Below are 19371 nucleotides of genomic sequence, written 5' to 3'. Positions count from 1 at the left end.
TCTCTTCCCTTTTTGTTTGTTCGACTTGTAAATTGTTGCCTACACATTTTCATTAGAGTGATATTTCTGTGTATATGTCTCTCATAGACAAAACTGAACTGAATTCTACTTCTTTTTCTAACCCACTTTGAGAAACTGTCTTTAATTTCAATAATTAATGGAACTTGCTCATATTTATTCTGCCACTGGTTATTGTGAGCGCTTATCCCAGCCATCCAGTAGTAAGTTTGTTACTGTTTCCATTTATTTTCCTGATTTATGCTAGACTGATAATTTTTATTGGTCCTTTTTGTTTCTTAGGTAGTTTGGAAGGGGAATATCCTAATCTTTAATTACCTATAATGTGTTATAGAGAGATTTCATTGATATTTACCTTATCAATATCAATAACTGAATAGGAAATAGGATCTCCCCAATCCTACTCATAAAGGGAGAGATTTTTAGCACACCATCTTAGCCTGTTTTCTACCATTTCATTCATATGCACTTGCCCAGATTTTGCATATAGTCTGGAATCTCACCAGCTTTTTGAACCCTTGCTTAACACCTATATTAAACTTCACAAGTATTTAGGCTGCGTGTGTGTGTATGTATGTGTGTGTGTGTGTATGTGTGTGTGTGTTCTCTATGCTTGGCTAGAGTACTTTTTTGAATAATATTAAGAGTGTGTGGGCAATACTTTCTGAGTCCTTGCATATCTGAAATGATTTTTTTCCCCTCTTATACATGAACAATAGTTGGCCTGATTCTCTTTTTCTTTATAGGTAAACCTCCCCCATTCCCTTTGGGATCTTTTGGTATTTTTTCTCTTTTTATCTTTGGAGTACAGAAATATACTTAGAATTAAAAAAATCTTCTCCATATATTTTATAAAATTATACAAGTAATACATGAATATGTTCTTTGGAATTCAAAAATATCACTAAGAATTTTTTAAAGAATATTTTTAAAGTTATACAAGTAATACATGAATATGTTCTCTCAACTCAGAATTCAAACAATGCAAAAAAGTATTAAAGTTCCTCTGACAATCCTGAACTCCAAATCTGTGCCCAGAAGTAATCTCTGTAAGAATTTTAGTGTGAACTTTCAGGACTTTTTTCTAGGTATTTGCATAAATATGAATCATCACTAAAAGTTTTGTTTTGTTTTATATCTTTTCCATTAAAAATACAAAAATATACTTATTTATCTACAAATAGCTTAATTACACTTAGCAGTTTGCCTATGTAAAGATCTCTTTCCTTCCTTCCCTCCTCATTCCATTTTTCCTGCTGAGTAACATTCTCTCCCATAGTGATGCATTTAGATTGTTTCTCATAATTTTCTATTAGAAATAACAGTGCTGTGGGAAAATCCTTATAAAGCTTTTCTTGTACAAGTATGAGGATTTCTTAAGGGCCCAGAAATTGAGCTTGCTGTGTAAAAGGCTATGCACATTTCCCTGAACAACAAAAGATCTCACTTCTTTTCATATATTTATTGACTATTTACATTTCTTCTTTTGTGAATTAGCTATTAACGTCCTTTGCCCATTCTTCCATTGACTATATTTTTCTAATTAATTTGTAAGTATTTCTTATATGCTGCTGCTGCTGCTAAGTCGTTTCAGTCGTGTCCAATTCTGTGTGACCCCATAGACAGCAGCCCACCAGGCTCCGCCGTCCCTGGGATTCTCCAGGCAAGAACGCTGGAGTGGGTTGCCATTTCCTTCTCCAATGCAGGAAAGTGAAAAGTGAAAGTGAAGTCGCTCAGTCGTGTCCGACTCTTCGCGACCCCATGGACTGCAGCCCACCAGGCTCCTCCATCCATGGGATTTTCCAGGCAAGAGTACTGGAGTGGGGTGCCATTGCCTTCCCCAATTCCTTATATATTTGAATATTAATCCTTTGAAGTATATATATTGGAAATCTCTTCTCCTAGCCATTCTTTCTTTACTCTCTGGTGTCTTTGGTAGAAAAGTTTTAAATATTGATTCTTAAAGTATAATGGTCTTTTTTAGGATTGAGCTTTGAGTCTTGTCCCCTCTTCTCACCTCCATCTCCTTTATTTAAATAACTGGATTTTTGAGAGTTGTGTCTAGGAATCAGCTCGTAGATGTATTTATCGATTCTTCTGTTTTCATTTTCTAATTTATTCTTATCTTCATAATATCCACTTTTCCTCTTTGATTTGTTATGGCTGGCTTTTTTTTTTAACTTATTGCTTTGAATTTATTCTTATTTAGTCTCATTCTTTCCTTCTAATGAAAAACTCTTTAGGCCTCTGAATTTGCTTCTGAGTATATATCAAATACTTGGCTATGTCTAATATGTTTTCATACAATTATCTATATTTTTATTTTTGAAATAAGTTTGAAATTATAGCTTTGAGTCCTCTTTAATCAATTAGTCAGGAGAATACATTTTAAATTCCAAATGATTGTGTTTTAAAATTATATATTCTTTTATTATTATGTTTATCTTATTTTTAGAGAGAGTCACCTCTACAATTTTGCCATTTGAAATTTATTATGGTTTTCTTTGTAGCATAGTATATGATTATATGAGAAGTAGGATCGTTTGTATATAACAAAAAGTTCAAAACAATAGTAGTTTAAACAAAATAATTTATTTCCCTCTCAGATCAAAGAATTTTGGAGATAGGCAGAACCCACAGTCGTTTTGAATCCAGACTTCCATTTTTCTACATCATTCTCAGTGCTGGCTTCTAGGGTCAGTAACTTCATAGCCCAGGATGGCTGCTGAAGTTCCAGTCATCACATCTACATCCCAGGGAGGAGAAAGAAGGGAGAAGTAAAAGGATGTACCTCTTATGTGAGTCATTTCCCTTTAAGTAGTCCTCTTCGGAGTATCACACAACAGTTTTGTTTATATTACATTAGAAATTAGCTGGATATATATAGTCAATCCCCAATTATAGGGATTTGTTAGTGAGAAAGAAGAAAAGAATAGCTATAGGTAGTCAAACAAGGATCTTCCATAATAATTTTTAACAAATATTCCATCAATGATTAAAAATAAAGAGATATATCATTTGGCAGTATCGTCTCTCTCAAACCACAGAAGTTGAGTTTGGGGCTTATTCCTCATAGGAGGTCAACTGGACGCTTTCAAAATTAATGGCTGCCATCAACTGGTATTATCTAGCCAACCCAAGGGATGCTCACACTCTCTCTAGTTCACAAGTGTTATTGAGGACACCCCGTAGTTTTCCTCTCTCTCCTCTTCCTAAGACAAATCAATCACCCCAGGGCCACCACGGCCCTGTTTTGTAGGTGTCGTAGGAACGTGGGTGCTGATTCCCATGTTGCTCAAGGCTTTACTGCTGAAGTAGACACTGTGAATGTCCTACCAGGACCAGTGCCTCCCATCCTGGAGCAAACATCCCTCTGTGAAGAAACGTGTAGGATGTGAGAATAGGAATCCTAGCCTCTGACACCCTGTATGAACACATGATTGGGATTAATGGGCAACATGACTTGGGATGGTCTCAGTGGCAGCTGGAGCAAAATGACAGTACTCACCTAGCCTCCCTAGGTGAGACTCACTTCTTAGCCCCAAGTAGCTATATCCCAAGATTCAGAACAGCTGGGCCAGAGGCCAGGTCCCAGGAGGAGCCACTGGTTGTGGAGAACCTGTGGCCTTCTATCTGGGCACTTTGATGTGGATGAGCAATGTGAGGACTCATTGGTCCCACTCCCTTCTTGGGGCCACCACCTTGCCCAGTAAGGATGGAGCACTGTGATTGTCTGGGCACTTCAACCCCAGGCCTGGCTTCCACCAGCCACATCACCTCTCCTAAGACCCTGCTGTCTCCTGCTAGCACTGAACATCTCAGTAAGGGCGTGGTCTGAAGGGGAGTGAAGGTTCCAGTCCATGCCTTAGGGAAGCCCCTGCTCCGATAGAATGGGTAAGAAATATACACATGCAGAAACCACTAAAATGCTTACCAAAATAGAAATGGGGTGCCAGCGAATGTGCTAGGAACTGGGTCCCTGAGTGATAAAGGGAAGGGGTGAGTCAGGCTGGCTAAGATGCTTCTGGAAGTAATATCCGAATTACCTCCTGCGCAGGTGAGCATCCCTGACTTGACACCCCCCTCCCATGCTGCTCCCGCCTTGCCTGAGAGTAACCCTGCCCCCATCCCGCTCACTCCCAGAGCTCAGGAGAAACGAGCTGGTTTTCTCCCAGAAGCTGGTGCCAGTTTAGTCAGCAGATTTCACAGATCTACTGGCACCCATGTAGTGTCTTATTTTAAGCTTAACATTTGAAGATGGAAACTTTTCCCCCTTTGATGTGTGGCAAAGAGATCCCAATTTATACATAAGCATGGCGGCTAAGCCAGTGCACCAAGGCTGTTCCCAAGGCGGGTGCAGTTCATGGCTCCCCTTTTTCAGGTACCTTCCCAGAAAGACCCCCAGCAGCTGTGATCGCTTCTGACAATTGGCATCTAAGTCCTCAGATTTCCTTCAAGAGATATGCAGCCCTGTGCTTTCTGGGCACGTGCAGCTGGGAGAGGCAGGGCCAGGGTGTGGGCCCCCATCCTGCCCTCTCTGCATTTCTCCAGCTGCCAGCCTCTACCCTTGGCCCGCATAATGTCTCAGGGCAGCGAGCCTGAGGTTCTCCCAGGCGGCCTCTGTGTCTCCCTTCTCGGCCCTGAGCTCCCTGACACTGCCGTCCTCCTCTCCTCTCTCCTGTCATTCTGGGAGTCTCGGAACTCAAGCCTGAAACCCCTCATATCCAGCTGGAAGGCCGAGGAGGGCAGACCAGGAGCATCCTGTCAGTGAATTCAGAGGTCTCAGGTTACTTCCAAACCTGACGTTTTCTTGGGACTTGAGGAGCCCTATCTACTCTGAACCCTCTCGTTTTAATGGTGCAGATGATTGTGTAGACTTAGAAACCCCACTTCTGCAAAAGTGCTGCTATAAATCACGTCCTCTCTGTGGGGAGGACAGGTGGACCATGGAGGGTTCACTTACGTGAGGGTTTGGCTGAGTCTCAGGGCCTTTCTCTCATCTCCCAACCCTCTTCATCCCAGACTCCACTTTTTCACACATTTCAATCCCAACCCCAATTTTCTTCATTGTGATCAGACACCAAAATGGCTGGTGTCTGGTTTGCTTCTGACTGCAGCTCTGGCTTAGTTTATACCATCCAAGAGGTGGGGTTCAGTTACACTGGAATGGACCAGTCAGGGACAAACATTCATTTGACAAAAGATATTTTCTTGAACTGGTTGGGCTGCTTTAAATAGCAGCACCCCTAATGCGCCTGAGTGTTACTTTTCGGACCATTAGCTTTAGAAATCAGAAGATGGAGACAAAGTCGAAGGAAAAAGCAGGCAAGTTGTGGAGTACCGGAGCCCATGCAAGGTCTTTTGAAAATGAAGAGGAATATTTTAGAACTGAGTGCATCAGTGTGGAGGAAAAGCGTGTGATGCTAAAGGACTGTTGCTTTGCCGGCGAGGACTCCCAGGTATTTGAGAAGTGAAAGTTATGTGGTCTCATCCCTCTGAAGCATCTGGAAGCTCTCAAGGAAGACAGATTTTAAACATTTATTTACTACCAAGATAAAATACTGCAAAGAAGGCAGGCAGGGTGCTGCGAGAGCGTGTGACGGAGACCCATGTCACCTTGAGGGCTGGCGGGGGCTTCCTGGAGGAGGTGACAACTGACCGGAAAGCCAGAGGTGAGGAGGGACTAGCCGAACGAAGATGGGGTGGAGGGTGGCAGGACTAATATTTCTGCCGTTTTCCTGCCAAGCAAGACGATTCTGTACCTACAGTCTTCCCCTGACTTAAATTTCACCACTCAGTCGTTTAGACACACACCCTGCTTACCCTTTGAATTTTTTTTATACTTCTAAAGTTTTCTTTTTCTTATCACTTGAATCACTTTCATATGAGTGCCAGCCCAAGGGGTGGGAGGCTGCTCAGTTCTGAGTCCCAATATCACAGTGGCTAGAACTGTGGCCCTTTCCTCATTCTATCCTGAGATGAGGCTCAGTTACAAACTTCCCTTCTTTCTGGACCAGCCAGGGTGGCCCCAGAACTGGGCCAGTGGTCACCAGTTGGAGTCGGTTGACAAGCTGGGCTGCTCAGGAAACAGCATCACGAGGGAAGACATTAGTAGTGGTACAGGTGCACTAGTAGAGATACCGAATTTTGCCCAGGAAGGACAGCATATTCACTATATGAAGGAATCCCTATACCAGTCAGCTATTGCTACTATAGTGCTGTGTAACAAACATCCACAACATGGCAGCAGCAGCCATAGCATTCATTCTTAGGGATCTGCAGTTACCTGGGAGTTTGGCTGGTCTAGACTGGGCTTGATTGAGGCAGTTTTGCTTCTCACTACAGGTCTGGGGTCAACTGGGAGTCAGCTCAACCAGGCTGGACTCTGCTCCTCACATCTTATCCTCCTTCAATGAATGAGAACACTGGTCAGGGCATGTCACCTCTTGGCGATGTTAGGAGCACGGAGGGCCAGCATAAATAAGGTCTCTGAGGCCTGGGCTTCGAACCGGCACACTGCTGCTTCCTCCCACATGCCACTGGCCAAAGCAATACCAAGAGCACGGAAGCAAATTCCTCCCCTGGCAAGGGTGTGCAGGGACCAAACTCAGTCTGCCCCCTCTTCAAAGGCCAACAGCCTCATGCAATCAGACTTTAATGAAAGGAGTAAGACAGAGATGGATGACGGTGATCATTGTCACAATCCATCATAGATCTTTTCCCTGGCCAAGAATGAGTTAATGTCCTTAATAATGAGCTAGCAATGTTCTTCCAGTGTGTGCTGAGTGCTTTGGGGAACATCAGAGAGAAAAGCCCTGATTCTACCACCAGGAGTTCACTACCCTTTGTGGACTAAATGTTGCTCAATTGTGTAATGTGGACTGTGAAGGTCAGAGACACGAGAGAAGAGCAAAGACTGGAAAAGAATGAGATAGAAGGAGAGGACCGATACTAACACCTAACACCTGGGGCGGGGGGCGGGGTGCATGCTCCGTTCCAGACACCGTGCCCAATTCTTGCCATGCCTCACTTCTTCTTCTGGTCATTCAGAGACGTACCAGGACTGTCCCCATTTAACAGATGAAAAAACAGAGGCACAAAGACCTCGAGTTACTTGTGTGTGGTCACACAGCCAGTACGTATAAGAACCAACTCCTCCCACCGCCAGAGTCTGAGCACTGGTCACGAGGGCCTGTGGCCGGCCACCCAAGGGGAAGAGGAAGCAAAGGCAGACAGATGTGCAGAGAGGACAGCTGCCAGGGGGCGGGAGCCGTGGAGGGGACCCCAGTCGTGTTATGAACTATAAATGAGAGCAAAGATAGGATGTGCGATTTGGCCGAGGTCCTGCGACAAGATAGGGTGCAGGCTGGGAATTCTGGCTGTCGGCTCTCCTTCATGTTCCCTGGTCGCAGCCGCTTTCTGGGCTCTCTACCCGCTGGGCGGCCACGCTGAAGCATCTCCGTCTTGGAAGAGGTGCCATCCACTGGCATTGAAGCCGGCGGACTGGCTCCCTCTCTCTATTCATCTCTTTCCTCCTTTCCCCTGCCGTGTTCTGGAAAGGGCAGCATGAGGGAATGTGGGCAGGTTGCACCAGAGATATACATCTGAGAACTGAAGGAACATTTATTTTTAATTTAGACTTAAAAAGAAAAAAGGAAGTTATAAAATATCTGCTCTTGCTCCTGGGATTGTGCAGATGGTGCTGCGTGTTGCCTAATAGGGAGCGGGGCTGGCACCGCGTGCCTGCGGCCCCACCAGCCACTGTAGGAACCTGGAAGGCGGGTCCCGGTTCCTCTTGCCTCAGCCTCAGATGGCTCCCTTGCGTCCTCTTTGGCCAGTGTGGCATGGTGTTCCGCTGCCTTCTCACCTCACCCTCCCTGGACTCCCATCTGCCGATTGCCTGAACCTCCTCCAATGAAGCTCATCTCTCAGCTGTTCCTGCTCCCAGGAGCACACACGTGCACACCTCAGCTCCAGCCTACCACCTCCTTTGGCAGATAACCAGACCTCTCTTTTCCTCAACTCCTGCTTGGATGTGAGAACTTATCAGTTTTACACACATCCAAATACCTGTTTAAACCATCTAGTCATTTCCATGCCCAGGAGTTATAGAAGACATCCCCATACATTTTCCTGTTTGGCCTTCGTGTTTGCTGTGGTTCGATGCTGTATATTCAACTCTTCTGGTAGTCTCCTCTGGAAGCTGATGGAGCTCAGTGCATAGAAGATGCTTGAAAATGGGCGTATAATGTGACTTTTCCTTTGTACTCAGGCAGTTGAGCTAGAGAAGGAAGCCTTAGAGAGGTGGGGCTCCCAAGCCAGAAATCAAGAGACCTGACTCTTTCTCTAGCTTGCTTTGAAGCCTCTGGTAGATCACTGAATTTGTCTAAGCCTCAGCTGCCCCATTTGTAGAATATAGAAAGTAATCTTTATTTTGTTTGGACCCCAAAGTTATAATAAAGATCTTGAAGGTGACATAAGGAAAAATGCTTAGTGAAATCAATTGATTAATTCATCTCTTTAAGAAAGTGCCCAGCCTGTGCAGGAGTTTGGGACAGGAGTCTGGTCATATTGGCCAACCAGATGAAAAACTCACTGGTTACACTGTGTGTGTGTGTGTATGTGTGTGCATTGTATAGACTGGGTACTAATTTGCTTTAGTTTAGGGCTATAGTTTGTTCTGAAAAATAACTCAATATCATGTAAAAAAGGCATGCCATAAAAAACAAGTAAGTTGAAAATGAGACAAAAGGAAAGTTAGAGAAGAAAAGAAAAAATAAAGGTATAAGTCCAGTTTCACACAGGACACAGGCAGTGTGGTCTGTCTCCTTGGCAGATGTGGGTTGTCGAGACCCAGGCTGGACATCTTGACAGTCAGTGCAAAGAGGGACACAGTTGGATGCCCTGTGTCTATAAGACAGATGCAAACCAGGTGTTCAGAAGTATAAATTTCTGGTCCTGAAACCAGAAAATTTCCTCCAAGAGGATTCATAAAGGGGACCGATATAATGGACAGTGAGTGTCCTGGACAACAGCTGTCTGGTAAATACAGTGAGTCTCATGGGCCACATCTTATGATGGTCCTGGTGACCCAAGTGCAGTTCAGGGGGTGCAAAGGGAACTGAGGGGGAGAGTGCAATGTAGTGCATAACTCACCTGTGTTATGTAAACCAGTGGGTTAAGGGAATGTGTTTCCCAACGTGGAAAATAGCTTTTATTTCCTTGGGCTTCAGGAGGTAGGCAGACATACACATATGTACATGTACATCCCAGTGCAGGAGAAAGCACACACACTCACTCACACACACACACACACACACACACACACACACACATGCATACCACACACTCATGGGCTCACCTGTCTGCCCAGCTTTGGCCTCTCTAGGCTCAGCTTCCTCGCTGTGGTCTGGCTCCTGACTAGGGCCCTAGGAGGAGATCCTGGGTCCCCTGGGGTTCCTTCTTGGCAGGACTGGTGGGAAAATTCCCTTTTACAGACAATGGAACCATCTGTATTGGCTTCATACCTACTACTTGGACTCTGGGAATAGAATTTAAGTGGAGATTGGAACTCCAAGGTCAACCTCTTCATCCTACAGGGGTGAAAGCTAGAACCCCGAAGGGGCAAGTCTTCTGCTGGAGACCACACAGGAATAGAGCCAAAGCTGAGACCCCAGGTCCCTGATTCTCACTCCAGCACCCTAAACTGTCATTGTGGAGAAAAATCGAGTTGGGATCTTACCTGGGGGAGAAAAATATCATAAGATCATCCTTCACTGGTGCTGTGGAATGGCTTTACATTATATAATTTTATTCAAACTGATATGGGCCAATAAATATAAATGTGTATGCATGTTCACTGTTTTAAAACATTTTAATGTTTAAAACATGATTTACTAATGCTGCTAAGGATGTCTAGAATTTGATTTACTGCATAGAATTGAATGTTTATACTTGTTCCTTACAGAAATTCTTGCCAAAGAGCCATTTTATCTACAGGAATAATAAATAAGTCAATATGTGGATGGCTGTGCACATTCTTTCCATATGCAGCAGCACTTGGTAGATGTTATTTTGCACACAAGCACTCAAAAGGTAAATCTGACAGACACACATGAATCCTTGAAGTCTAAGATTTGGTCAGTGTCATGGGTCTAGGTCTTAGGTGATATTTGGGCTTTGGGAATAATGGGTCCACACTTCCGTAACCAGACTTGGTCATATGTGTGCTTTTATTCATTCATTCACACATTCAACAAATACTTATTAGACATCTATGTTTCATTCAATAGCCTAAATATAGTGTAGGTTTTGCTTCATGGGGGCCCAGAGATAATATATAAATTTCCCTACTTGTGTTGGTAAAACACTTAAGGCCTTTAAATATGGAGCTTCCCAGGCGGACCAGTGGTAAAGAATCTGCCTGCCAATGCAGGAGATGTGGGTTCGATCCCTGAGTTGGGAAGATCCCCTGTAGGAGGAAATGGCAACCCCCTCAAGTATTCTTGCCTAGAAAATTCCATGGACAGAGGAGTTTGGTGGGATACAGTCAATGGGGTCGCAAAGAGTCAGACACGACTGGGCACACACCTTTTCAGTTCAGTTCAGTCGCTCAGTCGTGTCCAACTGAGTTGACTCTCAGTCGACTCTTTGCCACCCCATGAATTGCAGCACGCCAGGCCTCCCTGTCCATCACCAACTCCTGGAGTTCACTCAGATTCACGTCCATTGAGTCCGTGATGCCATCCAGCCATCTCATCCTCTGTCGTTCCCTTCTCCTCCTGCCCCCAATCCCTCCCAGCATCAGAGTCTTTTCCAATGAGTCAACTCTTCGCATGAGGTGGCTAAAGTATTGGAGTTTCAGCTTCAGCATCAGTCCTTCCAGTGAACACCCAGGACTGATCTCCTTTAAAGCCTTTGAAATGAATATTATTGAGTCCTCACAAAGATCCTGTTGGGCAGCTAGGGTGCGAAGAAGCCAGGTTAGCGGGGTGGAAGTAAAGGGGCTTGTTGTGTATGTTCCTTTGTTTTTATTGTTCCCCTGGACACCAATTATGAAAACACACATATAAGAATTGATGTGTTGATAAAAAGAATACAGAAATACTCCAGAAGAATGTGAGGAAGTACTCACCAGCATGGACGTCTACGTGCCGTGCCATAGATTTTTCTGATGCTTGGAGATATGTATATGTATGTGTATTTGTGTATATGATATATATGGGGAGGTTTTTCCCTTTATAAAAATGGGATTATGCTGTCATATAATTCTGCAACCATGGTTTCTTCATTGTATGTCAACTCCCTTTGGGCCCTGGTTTGTACAGATCGTACACATCAGTTTGTACAGATCCAGCTCACTTTTGTTCGTGACTGTGTCATTTTTCTTAGCAAAAGTGTAGGGGGTTTCTTCTGCCTTCTTCAGCCTTTTCTTTCTCTCTCATAGGTTGTTGGCCTTCTCTTGCCCAATCAGACATTGGCGTCGACTGTCTTCTGGCAGGTAACAGTTTCCCTGTGCACAGAAAGCTCCCGGGAGGGCACCTGAAAAGTGCTGGTTAGAGCACCCTGTTCCAGTGTCACCTCTGTCTAGTCCCCTTGTGGAAAGTCGCCCCCCTTCCGACTCCTCCCCAACCCAGAAGCCGCTGGGAGACACCCCAGGACTTCAGTCCTGCTGAGCAGGTCCCAGCAGCCCTTGGGCCGGAGGGGATGAGGGCTGGCTTCACCTGGACGCTTGTTCCATGACCACTGACCTTGAGGCCCTCCGCCTCATTTTGACATCAGCCTCATCCAAATCTACAGGGGAGGTAATCCACCCTCAACCCTATGGTCATGAGGCGGGTGAAAGAGCATCGCGGCCCCTGGTCTCTGCCCTTGGAGGCAGTCTGGGTTGTGGCTGTCTCAAAACAGCAGCTCTGTGTGTGTCTGTGTAGGGAAAGCAGGACAGGAAGAAAAACCTGTCAGTCTTCAGGAGAAAATGTCAGAGTCTTCCTGAAGGGGGAAAAACCTCCTAACAGTGTCCGTGTCTAGGCTCTGCAGGCTGTGCGGGACACTGGGCTGGGGTATTCTGAAAGGGGCCCAGGGCTGCCAGCCGCTCCAGGGCCCTTCTGGAGTGGTGTCCACCTTCGGTCCAGTCGTCAGTATGAAAAGGAAGATGCAACAGAGGCAGTGGGCCCATCTGGGGCGGTGGACCTTATTCTGGGAGAGGGGGCCGGGTCTGGTCTGAGATGGACAGCTGGGCGCGATGGGCCAGTGTCTTGGTTTGCTAGGAACTGAGGGGTCTCCCAGGACTGGGGCCTTTCAGTGCTGAAACCTGCATCGTCCTGGCAAATCAGGATGGCTGGTCGCACTACCTTGGGGGGTGGATAGAGCCACCATGAGTGGAGACCCGTGTCTTTCTGGAGGACTGTGGCCTCCCAGGTTCACACCTAGCTTCCAGGGAGGTGACCACACCTCTCCTGACTTCTCCTCCCCCGTCCCTTCCCCTTGCCTTTCAGTGGCTGAACCAGAGCCACAACGCCTGTGTCAACTATGCAAACCGCAACGCTACCAAGGTGAGCATGGCAGACCATCGCCTGGCGGTGGGCTGCAGGCAGGGCGGCCCCTCCTCTCTGCCATGTGGCATGCCTCCATCAGGGCTGCTCCTCGGGGTTTTACTGCCAGCCCTTCGGGAGGGGCCCCACCAGGGAGGGGCTGTTCACCTGGCATGACGAAGGCCTATCACGTGGGAGTGTGGTGGGGAAGGCAAAAGGGATAAGCCCCGCTGGTTTCTGAACATTTCTGGGGCAACCCTTGGATCAGGACAGCATCAGCCACGTGAGGACTGAATTCCTCTAAATCTGCCTCCAAGTTTGCCTGGAAGCGGCCCCGGTGCCCCAAGATCACTGGCTGCACAGCTTTATAAAGGGCCGCCTGTGAGGGTGAGGGGTCTGAGAGGACTGGCTTGTCCCCCTAAAGTGCCCTGCACTACTGGGATGAGCTCACAGCAGAGGCCCAGTCACCCTTCTCTTGGCGAGGAAGGGCTGGGCTCCTGGACTTTGCTGGCAAGGCTTTCTCTCTGATATCAGTGCCCCCACACTTCCGTCCAAAGGCAGCAGAGGAGAGGGGAAGTCTAGGTCCCCTTGGGGGCTGTCAGTCTGGGGAGGAGAGGGTCTGGGCACTCACAGCCTTGGTGGGGAGTGACAGGGGAATCATGAGCTGGGATGAACGGTACAACTTCTGGGCCTGATACTCCGGGCACCTCGCCACCTTCTCCCGTCTAAACCTTTGGCCCACGTCTCTCTCAGATGCTCCACACCTGGACAGCTCTGCTTGGCTGGCTCCCATTCACCTTAAACCAAACATCTCTAGAATTGCGGTCGTAGGTCCTCAGCTCTTGCTTAATTTTGTGTGTCACAACCTGGGGTCCACTTTCCCACCGAAATATGGAGCAACAGCCTCCTACTGGCCTGAAGACCTGCTTGGTTGACGAGGCCCGTGAGAGCCAGTCAGGCTGTGGCCACCTCGACACTGCCATTTCCACTGAGAAAGGACTCTGAGTGCCAAACAGTCCGTTTGCAACATTTAGCTTTCCTGACTGGATCTGCTTGCCCCAGCCATAAGTGACCTATTTTGGCCCTTGCTGCTTTCTACTTCCAGCCAAATGTCTGCCAAGGACTTTTCTAGAATAGAAAGCAGAAGAGCATTGGGCCCTTTGGCGTCTCACTGGACATAGCTGCCCCGTGTTTCCATGTGCGGAGCTGTGCTGAGGGAGGCGTGGATCCCTTTGGCTCCCAGAGGCCTTCCTTTCCTCCTGCCCCTCAGGCTACTGGGCGGGAATGTCCCTCGTGGCTGAGGCCATTTGCAAGGATGGGAGCTTTGGGCACCCTGAAATTCTGTATCTTTCAGCCTTCACCTGCATCCAAGTTCATCCAGGGCTACCTGGGAGCCGTCATCAGTGCCGTCTCCATTGCTGTGAGTAGCTCCCACCCCCCGCCATCCACGCCACCCTGCTGCTCTGTGGCTGTGCCCCCAGCATCTCGGGCCAGACCTTGTCTGAGGGTCAGGGCTGGGCAAGCAGTGTGGGAGGCAGAGGTGTCTGTTTAGGGGCTGTCAGGCAGAGAAAAGTGGAGCATAGGTAGAGAAGTGATGCTTTCGTAGAGGAAGAGCGCAGGCTGGTGCTCCAAGTTCGGGAGAACAGGAGGGGAGGGGAGGCAGTGCCCGCGGGCCTTGTGAAGGGCTGACAGGCCTGCCGGGGCAGGAAGCCTGCTCTAGGGGGATGCATGCTTACTGGCTGCCTTCCTCAGAGGAAGCTCGGCAGTGTGACTGCTGCAGCAGTGAAGGGCCTCGCAGTCCAGCCCCAGGACTGGCCCAGGTGTCAGCTCCCCTTTAGTCTTTGCCTGTGTTCCCCGGGTCCCCTCTTGGTGGCCTTGGTCGTGTGGTCACACGTCCAAGCCCTCCTGGAGTTCTGTGAATTCCTCTAGTCAGGGGCAATAGACTCATTTGGAATCCCACAGGGCTTTGAGAATACAGCAGCTAGTAAGCAGGGAAGGTTTGTAGACTGACTATGTGAGACCGACCATCTGCCCAGTTGAAGGCAGAGGGCAGGTGACCCAGCGAGGGGGCTGAGCCAGAGCCAGAGTGAAGACCAGGCTCCCGAGACCTTGGCATGTTCACCCCACCCCTGCACCTGTCTTTGGTCCTCTCTCCATCCTGGCTGCTGGTCTCCCATAGCCCACTCCAGGGGGTAAGAGTCACGTTACAACTTGATTATTTTATTCATTACCCAATAAGTACAGGTAGTTGGCAAGAAACATAATCAGGAAATGCAAAATTAAAAACATTTACACTTAATAAAAATTCGCATATACTCATCTTTTTGTAAAACCCACCTTCTCATCTTTCCCATTGGAGAAGGCAGTGGCACCCCTCTCCAGTACTCCTGCCTGGAACATCACATGGATGGAGGAGCCTGGTAGGCTGCAGTCCATGGGGTCACTAAGAGTCGCACACGACTGAGTGACTTCACTTTCACTTTTCACTTTCCTGCATTGGAGAAGGAAACGGCAACCCACTCCAGTGTTCTTGCCTGGAGAATCCCAGGGATGGGGAAGCCTGGTGGGCTGCCATCTGTGGGGTCACACAGAGTTGGACACGACTGAAGCAACTTAGCAGCAGCCGCAGCAGTATCTTTCCCATGTCTTTAAATAAATATGGTGGTTCAGACCTGTGTATTGACCCGCTGGTATGGGTGATACCCGTATGGTATGGTGGTGATACCACATACCACCACTTATTTCACCTTTCTCCAAAACAGGGCTTTGTGGCTGTACTGATATGGCCTCATTTACTCTGTTCCCACGTGGACCAGGTTCACTTCCAAATACCTGTTAGGAGGGAGGGGGGTTCCCATTTCATGCCCAAGATCCCTCTCCTTTCCTTATGTCTCACCCAAGCATGAAGCCAGAATTGCCAGATCTATTTATATCACTCAAGAGGCTGCTAACCCACCCTGGTGGTCCTGCAACCCAGCATGAGACTTCATACCTTTGAGGGTCATGATAATTGGGATCTCTGATTCTGGGGGTTGCTGGTCAGGGTCAGGGGACCTTGTGAGAGAGAAGGGGCTCCGTCACCTTCCTCCTGCTCCTTATGACACGAGGGGCCCATAGCTGTGCCTGTTTTAGTGGCTTGAAAATCCCAAGTTCCTTCTTTGAGATGTAAGGGGATGTAAGGGGAGGTAGAGAGGAGCCAGGAGGAGGAAGCCACACAGGGGGTGGCCTTGGCTGGGATGGACTGTAGTGCAAAGGGCTCACTGTCCTGGGGGACATCCCTCTCCAGCAGGCCTGGGGCTGCAGGGACAGGGACATGGCTTCCTCCCAGGGCTCTGGGCTCTCTGCACCCCCAGTCCTCACTGTCCCACCCTTGCAGTCCTCAGTCATTCCATCCCAACTTTGCAGGGCTGGATTCAGCCCAGATTGTGGGGGGAGGGTTCTGACGCTCAAGCTGCAGAGTTCCTGGGGACTTAAGGCCCTCCAGGCTTGCAGAGCCAGGGTCTTACTCACAGGGGATGGGGCCTCGTGCTGGGCTCTCACAACCCCCAGGGGGTGTACCTGTGCTGGGGACACCCTCCTCCCCCTCCCCTCCTAGCTGCAGAGCCCCTGGAGGAGGTGTTCCCTGACTATGCCAGCCCCAAGTCCTAGAAACTTCTGTCTTTCTCGTACACTCGCTCAGTTATGCCCCGTGTCCTGCCCTCTCATTGTTCTGCCGGATTTCACACTTACCAGGGACAGGGACAGGCCCCGTGTCTTCTCCCCCACAGAGTGGGGTGCGGAGCAGTGCTCCGGAAACACTTGTTATTAGGTTGCTGATCGACGGTTGGCTTCGGAGGCCCCTCTGCGCTCCACCCGCCAGCGGCTTGTCCCCCAGCCTGACGTCTGCGCACAGTGAGGGTCTAGCTCCGGCAGATGGAGTGGAGTTTCTGACTTGGAAAATTTGCAGCTTGCTTGCTTTTCTTTTGTGTGTGTAAATCATGAAACCTCCAAAGAAAGAGGCTTTATTTTATTTTCCTTTCCCCTTGTTCTTTGGAAGCCCAGGCCTCGCGGCCTCATTAACTGATTTCTGCTTCAATTAATGACAAATCCACCCCTCTCCCTCCTGCCCCAGGGTGAGCCTGTTAGGAGGAGATGACCTGCAAACAAGTGTCACGGCCCCAGTGGTTGGCCCAGTTCTGGCATTAATTAAAGTGAGTCCTACAAGCAGGCGGCATGGATGAGGGCTGACAAGCCAAGGAGAGATCCCAGAGACTGAGGACCTGCTGAGTCAAGGCCAGGCCCTGTGAGTCCAGCCCTCTCTCCGGACCTGGGAGAGCCCGTTTCCCCTCTCAGAAGAGCCCCTGACCTTGGACAGCAGCCCCAAGAATCAGTCCCCTCTGTGCACTCCCTAACTGCAGTCTCCTCCTGGTGGCAGGACCACCAGTGGGAGGTTAGCAGCCTTTTGGTGAACCCTCTAAATAGATCTGGCAATGTCTGTCTTCTTACTCGGGAATGAAAAAGAAATTTCGTCTTAAGTTATTTTTGAAATCTAGCAGTTTGCTGTCTTTTAACAAAGGAAGTTCTGTCAGTGCTTGCTGTGCTTTGGTTCGGGCGTTCGTGTTGAGCGTTTCTGTGGTCACCCCCGCCGAGTCCTGGCTACCGGAGGGAGACCCGGTCATTCCCTTCAGGAGCGCAAGAGTTCCAGGCGCTTCGCCAGTGCTGGGGGATGGCACAGACCCGTGTGACCTTCAAGGTGCTGCGAGGGGAAGAAGCTGAGGATACTCTGTAGTGTCACCATGATTATGATAAAAGTGATTCGGTGGGAAGGACACAGGGGAGTGCCCCCAGTTCACACAGGGCTGACTCATAAGACAGACTGCAGAGGCGAGGGCAGGGCTGGGTGCTCCAGAAAGAGGGCACAGCACCCAGAGGGGCACCAGGAGAAGGAGAGCAGGACAGATTCCAGAAGCAGGTGGGGGTGGGGCAGCAGGGGCCCCGTGAATCACCATGCGTGCCTTGTCAGTCATGAGGGCAGCCCTGCCAGGAACCCCTGCCTGGGCTCAGGGGCCTGGGGGCATCGCAGAGGGCGTGGGCAGAAGAGGGTTGCAGGGGAAGTTGTGAGCGGTTGGCAGGGCCAGTAGATGGACCACCTGTCTGGACATGGGGTCCCGGTTATGAGTGGACTTGGGGCCAGAGAGGGCACAGGGCTAAAGGCTCACGTGAACATTCAGGAGCTGGATGGCAGAGCAGAGGATGAGCGTTGCTTCATGCCTGATCCTCAGACACTTCACCTTCAGCTGGGTCTTCACTGGACAAAGGCTTTCCCTGTTGGAGAAGTGCTGACCTCTGTTCCTAAAGGGCCTGGGCCCTGGAGGGTCCCTTCTGTATAGGATACAGTGGTTGTCTGTTAACCCAGTCAGTGGACACAAGGAGGTATCCCAGGGGCTGCCTGGGCTGAGCTCCACCCCTCCCAGTTCCCATTGCTTACTGGAGCTCTGTGCCCCGTGATAGTCAGACTGGCAAGTAATCATAGTGGGTAATACTTACGGAGCGCCTTCAACTTGCTAGGCATCTCCTAAGGCACAACCTAAGCTACACCCTGGACCACGGAGGACACCACTCGCTCAAGCACAGAACGAGTCAGGTGTAGTCTTGCAGAACGCCCAGAAACCAAGTATGCAGGTGGGTAGAGTGCAACCCCTTGTTACACTTGAAGAGCCCCTCAAAAGTTTTGTTGCAGTCCCCTCTGGTCTCAGAGCACCTGGGAGAGACTTGTCTACCAGGGGGCAGGGTAAGAGTTCCTCCAGTGGGGAGCCAACAGCACAGCCTGACTTTTCTAACCACCCTACACCACAGGGAAGCAGGAAGAAAGAAGTGGCTTTGTGTCAGTAAAATAGTGTCTGTCCTTGACTTCACTTCTGTGCCTCAGTGTCTTTATCAGCATCTTCAGCAGGAGCCCTCTGTGGTCCAGGGTGTAGATCAGAGTGTCCTCATGGTCCAGGATGTAGCTTCAGGTGTCTTCATGGTCCAGGGTGTAGCTCCAGGTGTCCTCATGGTCCAGGGTGTAGGTCAGGGTGTGCTCTGCAGTCCAGGGTGTGGGTCAGAGTGTCCTCATGGTCCAGGGTGTAGGTCAGGGTGTGCTCTGCAGTCCACGGTGTAGGTCAGGGTGTCCTCATGGTCCAGGATGTAGCTTCAGGTGTCTTCATGGTCCAGGGTGTAGCTCCAGGTGTCCTCATGCTCCAGGGTGTAGGTCAGGGTGTCCTCATGGTCCAAGGTATATCTCTGGGTGTCCTCATGTCCAGGCTATAGCTCTGGGTGTCCTCTGTGGTCCAGGTTGTAGCTCAGAGTGTCCTCTGTAGTCCAGGGTGTAGCTCTGGATGTGCTCTATGGTCCAGGGTCTAGCTCTGGGTGTCCTCTGTGGTCCAGGGTATAGCTCTGGGTGTCCTCTGTGGTCCAGCAGGGTGTGCTCTGTGGTCCAGGGTGTAGCTCTGGGTATCCTCTGTGGTCCAGGGTATAGCTCAGGGTATAGCTCAGGGTGTGCTCTGTGGTCCAGGGTGTAGCTCAGGGTGTAGCTCAGGGTGTCCTCTGTGGTCCAGGGTGTAGCTCAGGGTGTAGCTCAGGGTGTGCTCTGTGGTCTAGGGTGTAGCTCATGGTGTATCTCAGGGTGTGCTCTGTGGTCCAGGGTGTAGCTCAGGGTGTAGCTCAGGGTGTGCTCTGTGGTCTAGGGTGTAGCTCAGGGTGTAGCTCAGAGTGTCCTCTGTGGTCCAGGGTATAGCTCTGGGTAGCCTCTGTGGTCCAGGGTATAGCTCAGGGTGTACTCTGTGGTCCAGGGTATAGCTCAGGG

At 49.2% G+C, this 19371-nt stretch overlaps 1 protein-coding gene across 10 annotated transcripts in view; it reads left to right on the top strand.

The window, feature by feature from the left end:
- Window positions 1–19371, top strand: part of SFXN5 (sideroflexin 5) — a 126220-nt gene that overhangs the window by 51252 nt on the left and 55597 nt on the right. For all 10 annotated transcript variants that reach the window (XM_042246345.2, XM_027966998.3, XM_004006070.6 and 7 more), the window contains 3 exons: window positions 11465–11518; window positions 12513–12569; window positions 13903–13968. In XM_042246345.2, coding sequence (XP_042102279.1) covers window positions 11465–11518; window positions 12513–12569; window positions 13903–13968 — 177 coding nt within the window. The remainder of the gene's footprint in view (window positions 1–11464; window positions 11519–12512; window positions 12570–13902; window positions 13969–19371) is intronic.

Source organism: Ovis aries, chromosome 3, assembly GCF_016772045.2.
Source record: "Ovis aries strain OAR_USU_Benz2616 breed Rambouillet chromosome 3, ARS-UI_Ramb_v3.0, whole genome shotgun sequence".
Lineage (NCBI taxonomy): Eukaryota > Metazoa > Chordata > Mammalia > Artiodactyla > Bovidae > Ovis > Ovis aries.
Note: the sequence above shows the minus strand (reverse complement) of the source record. Positions and strands in the feature narration are given on the sequence as shown.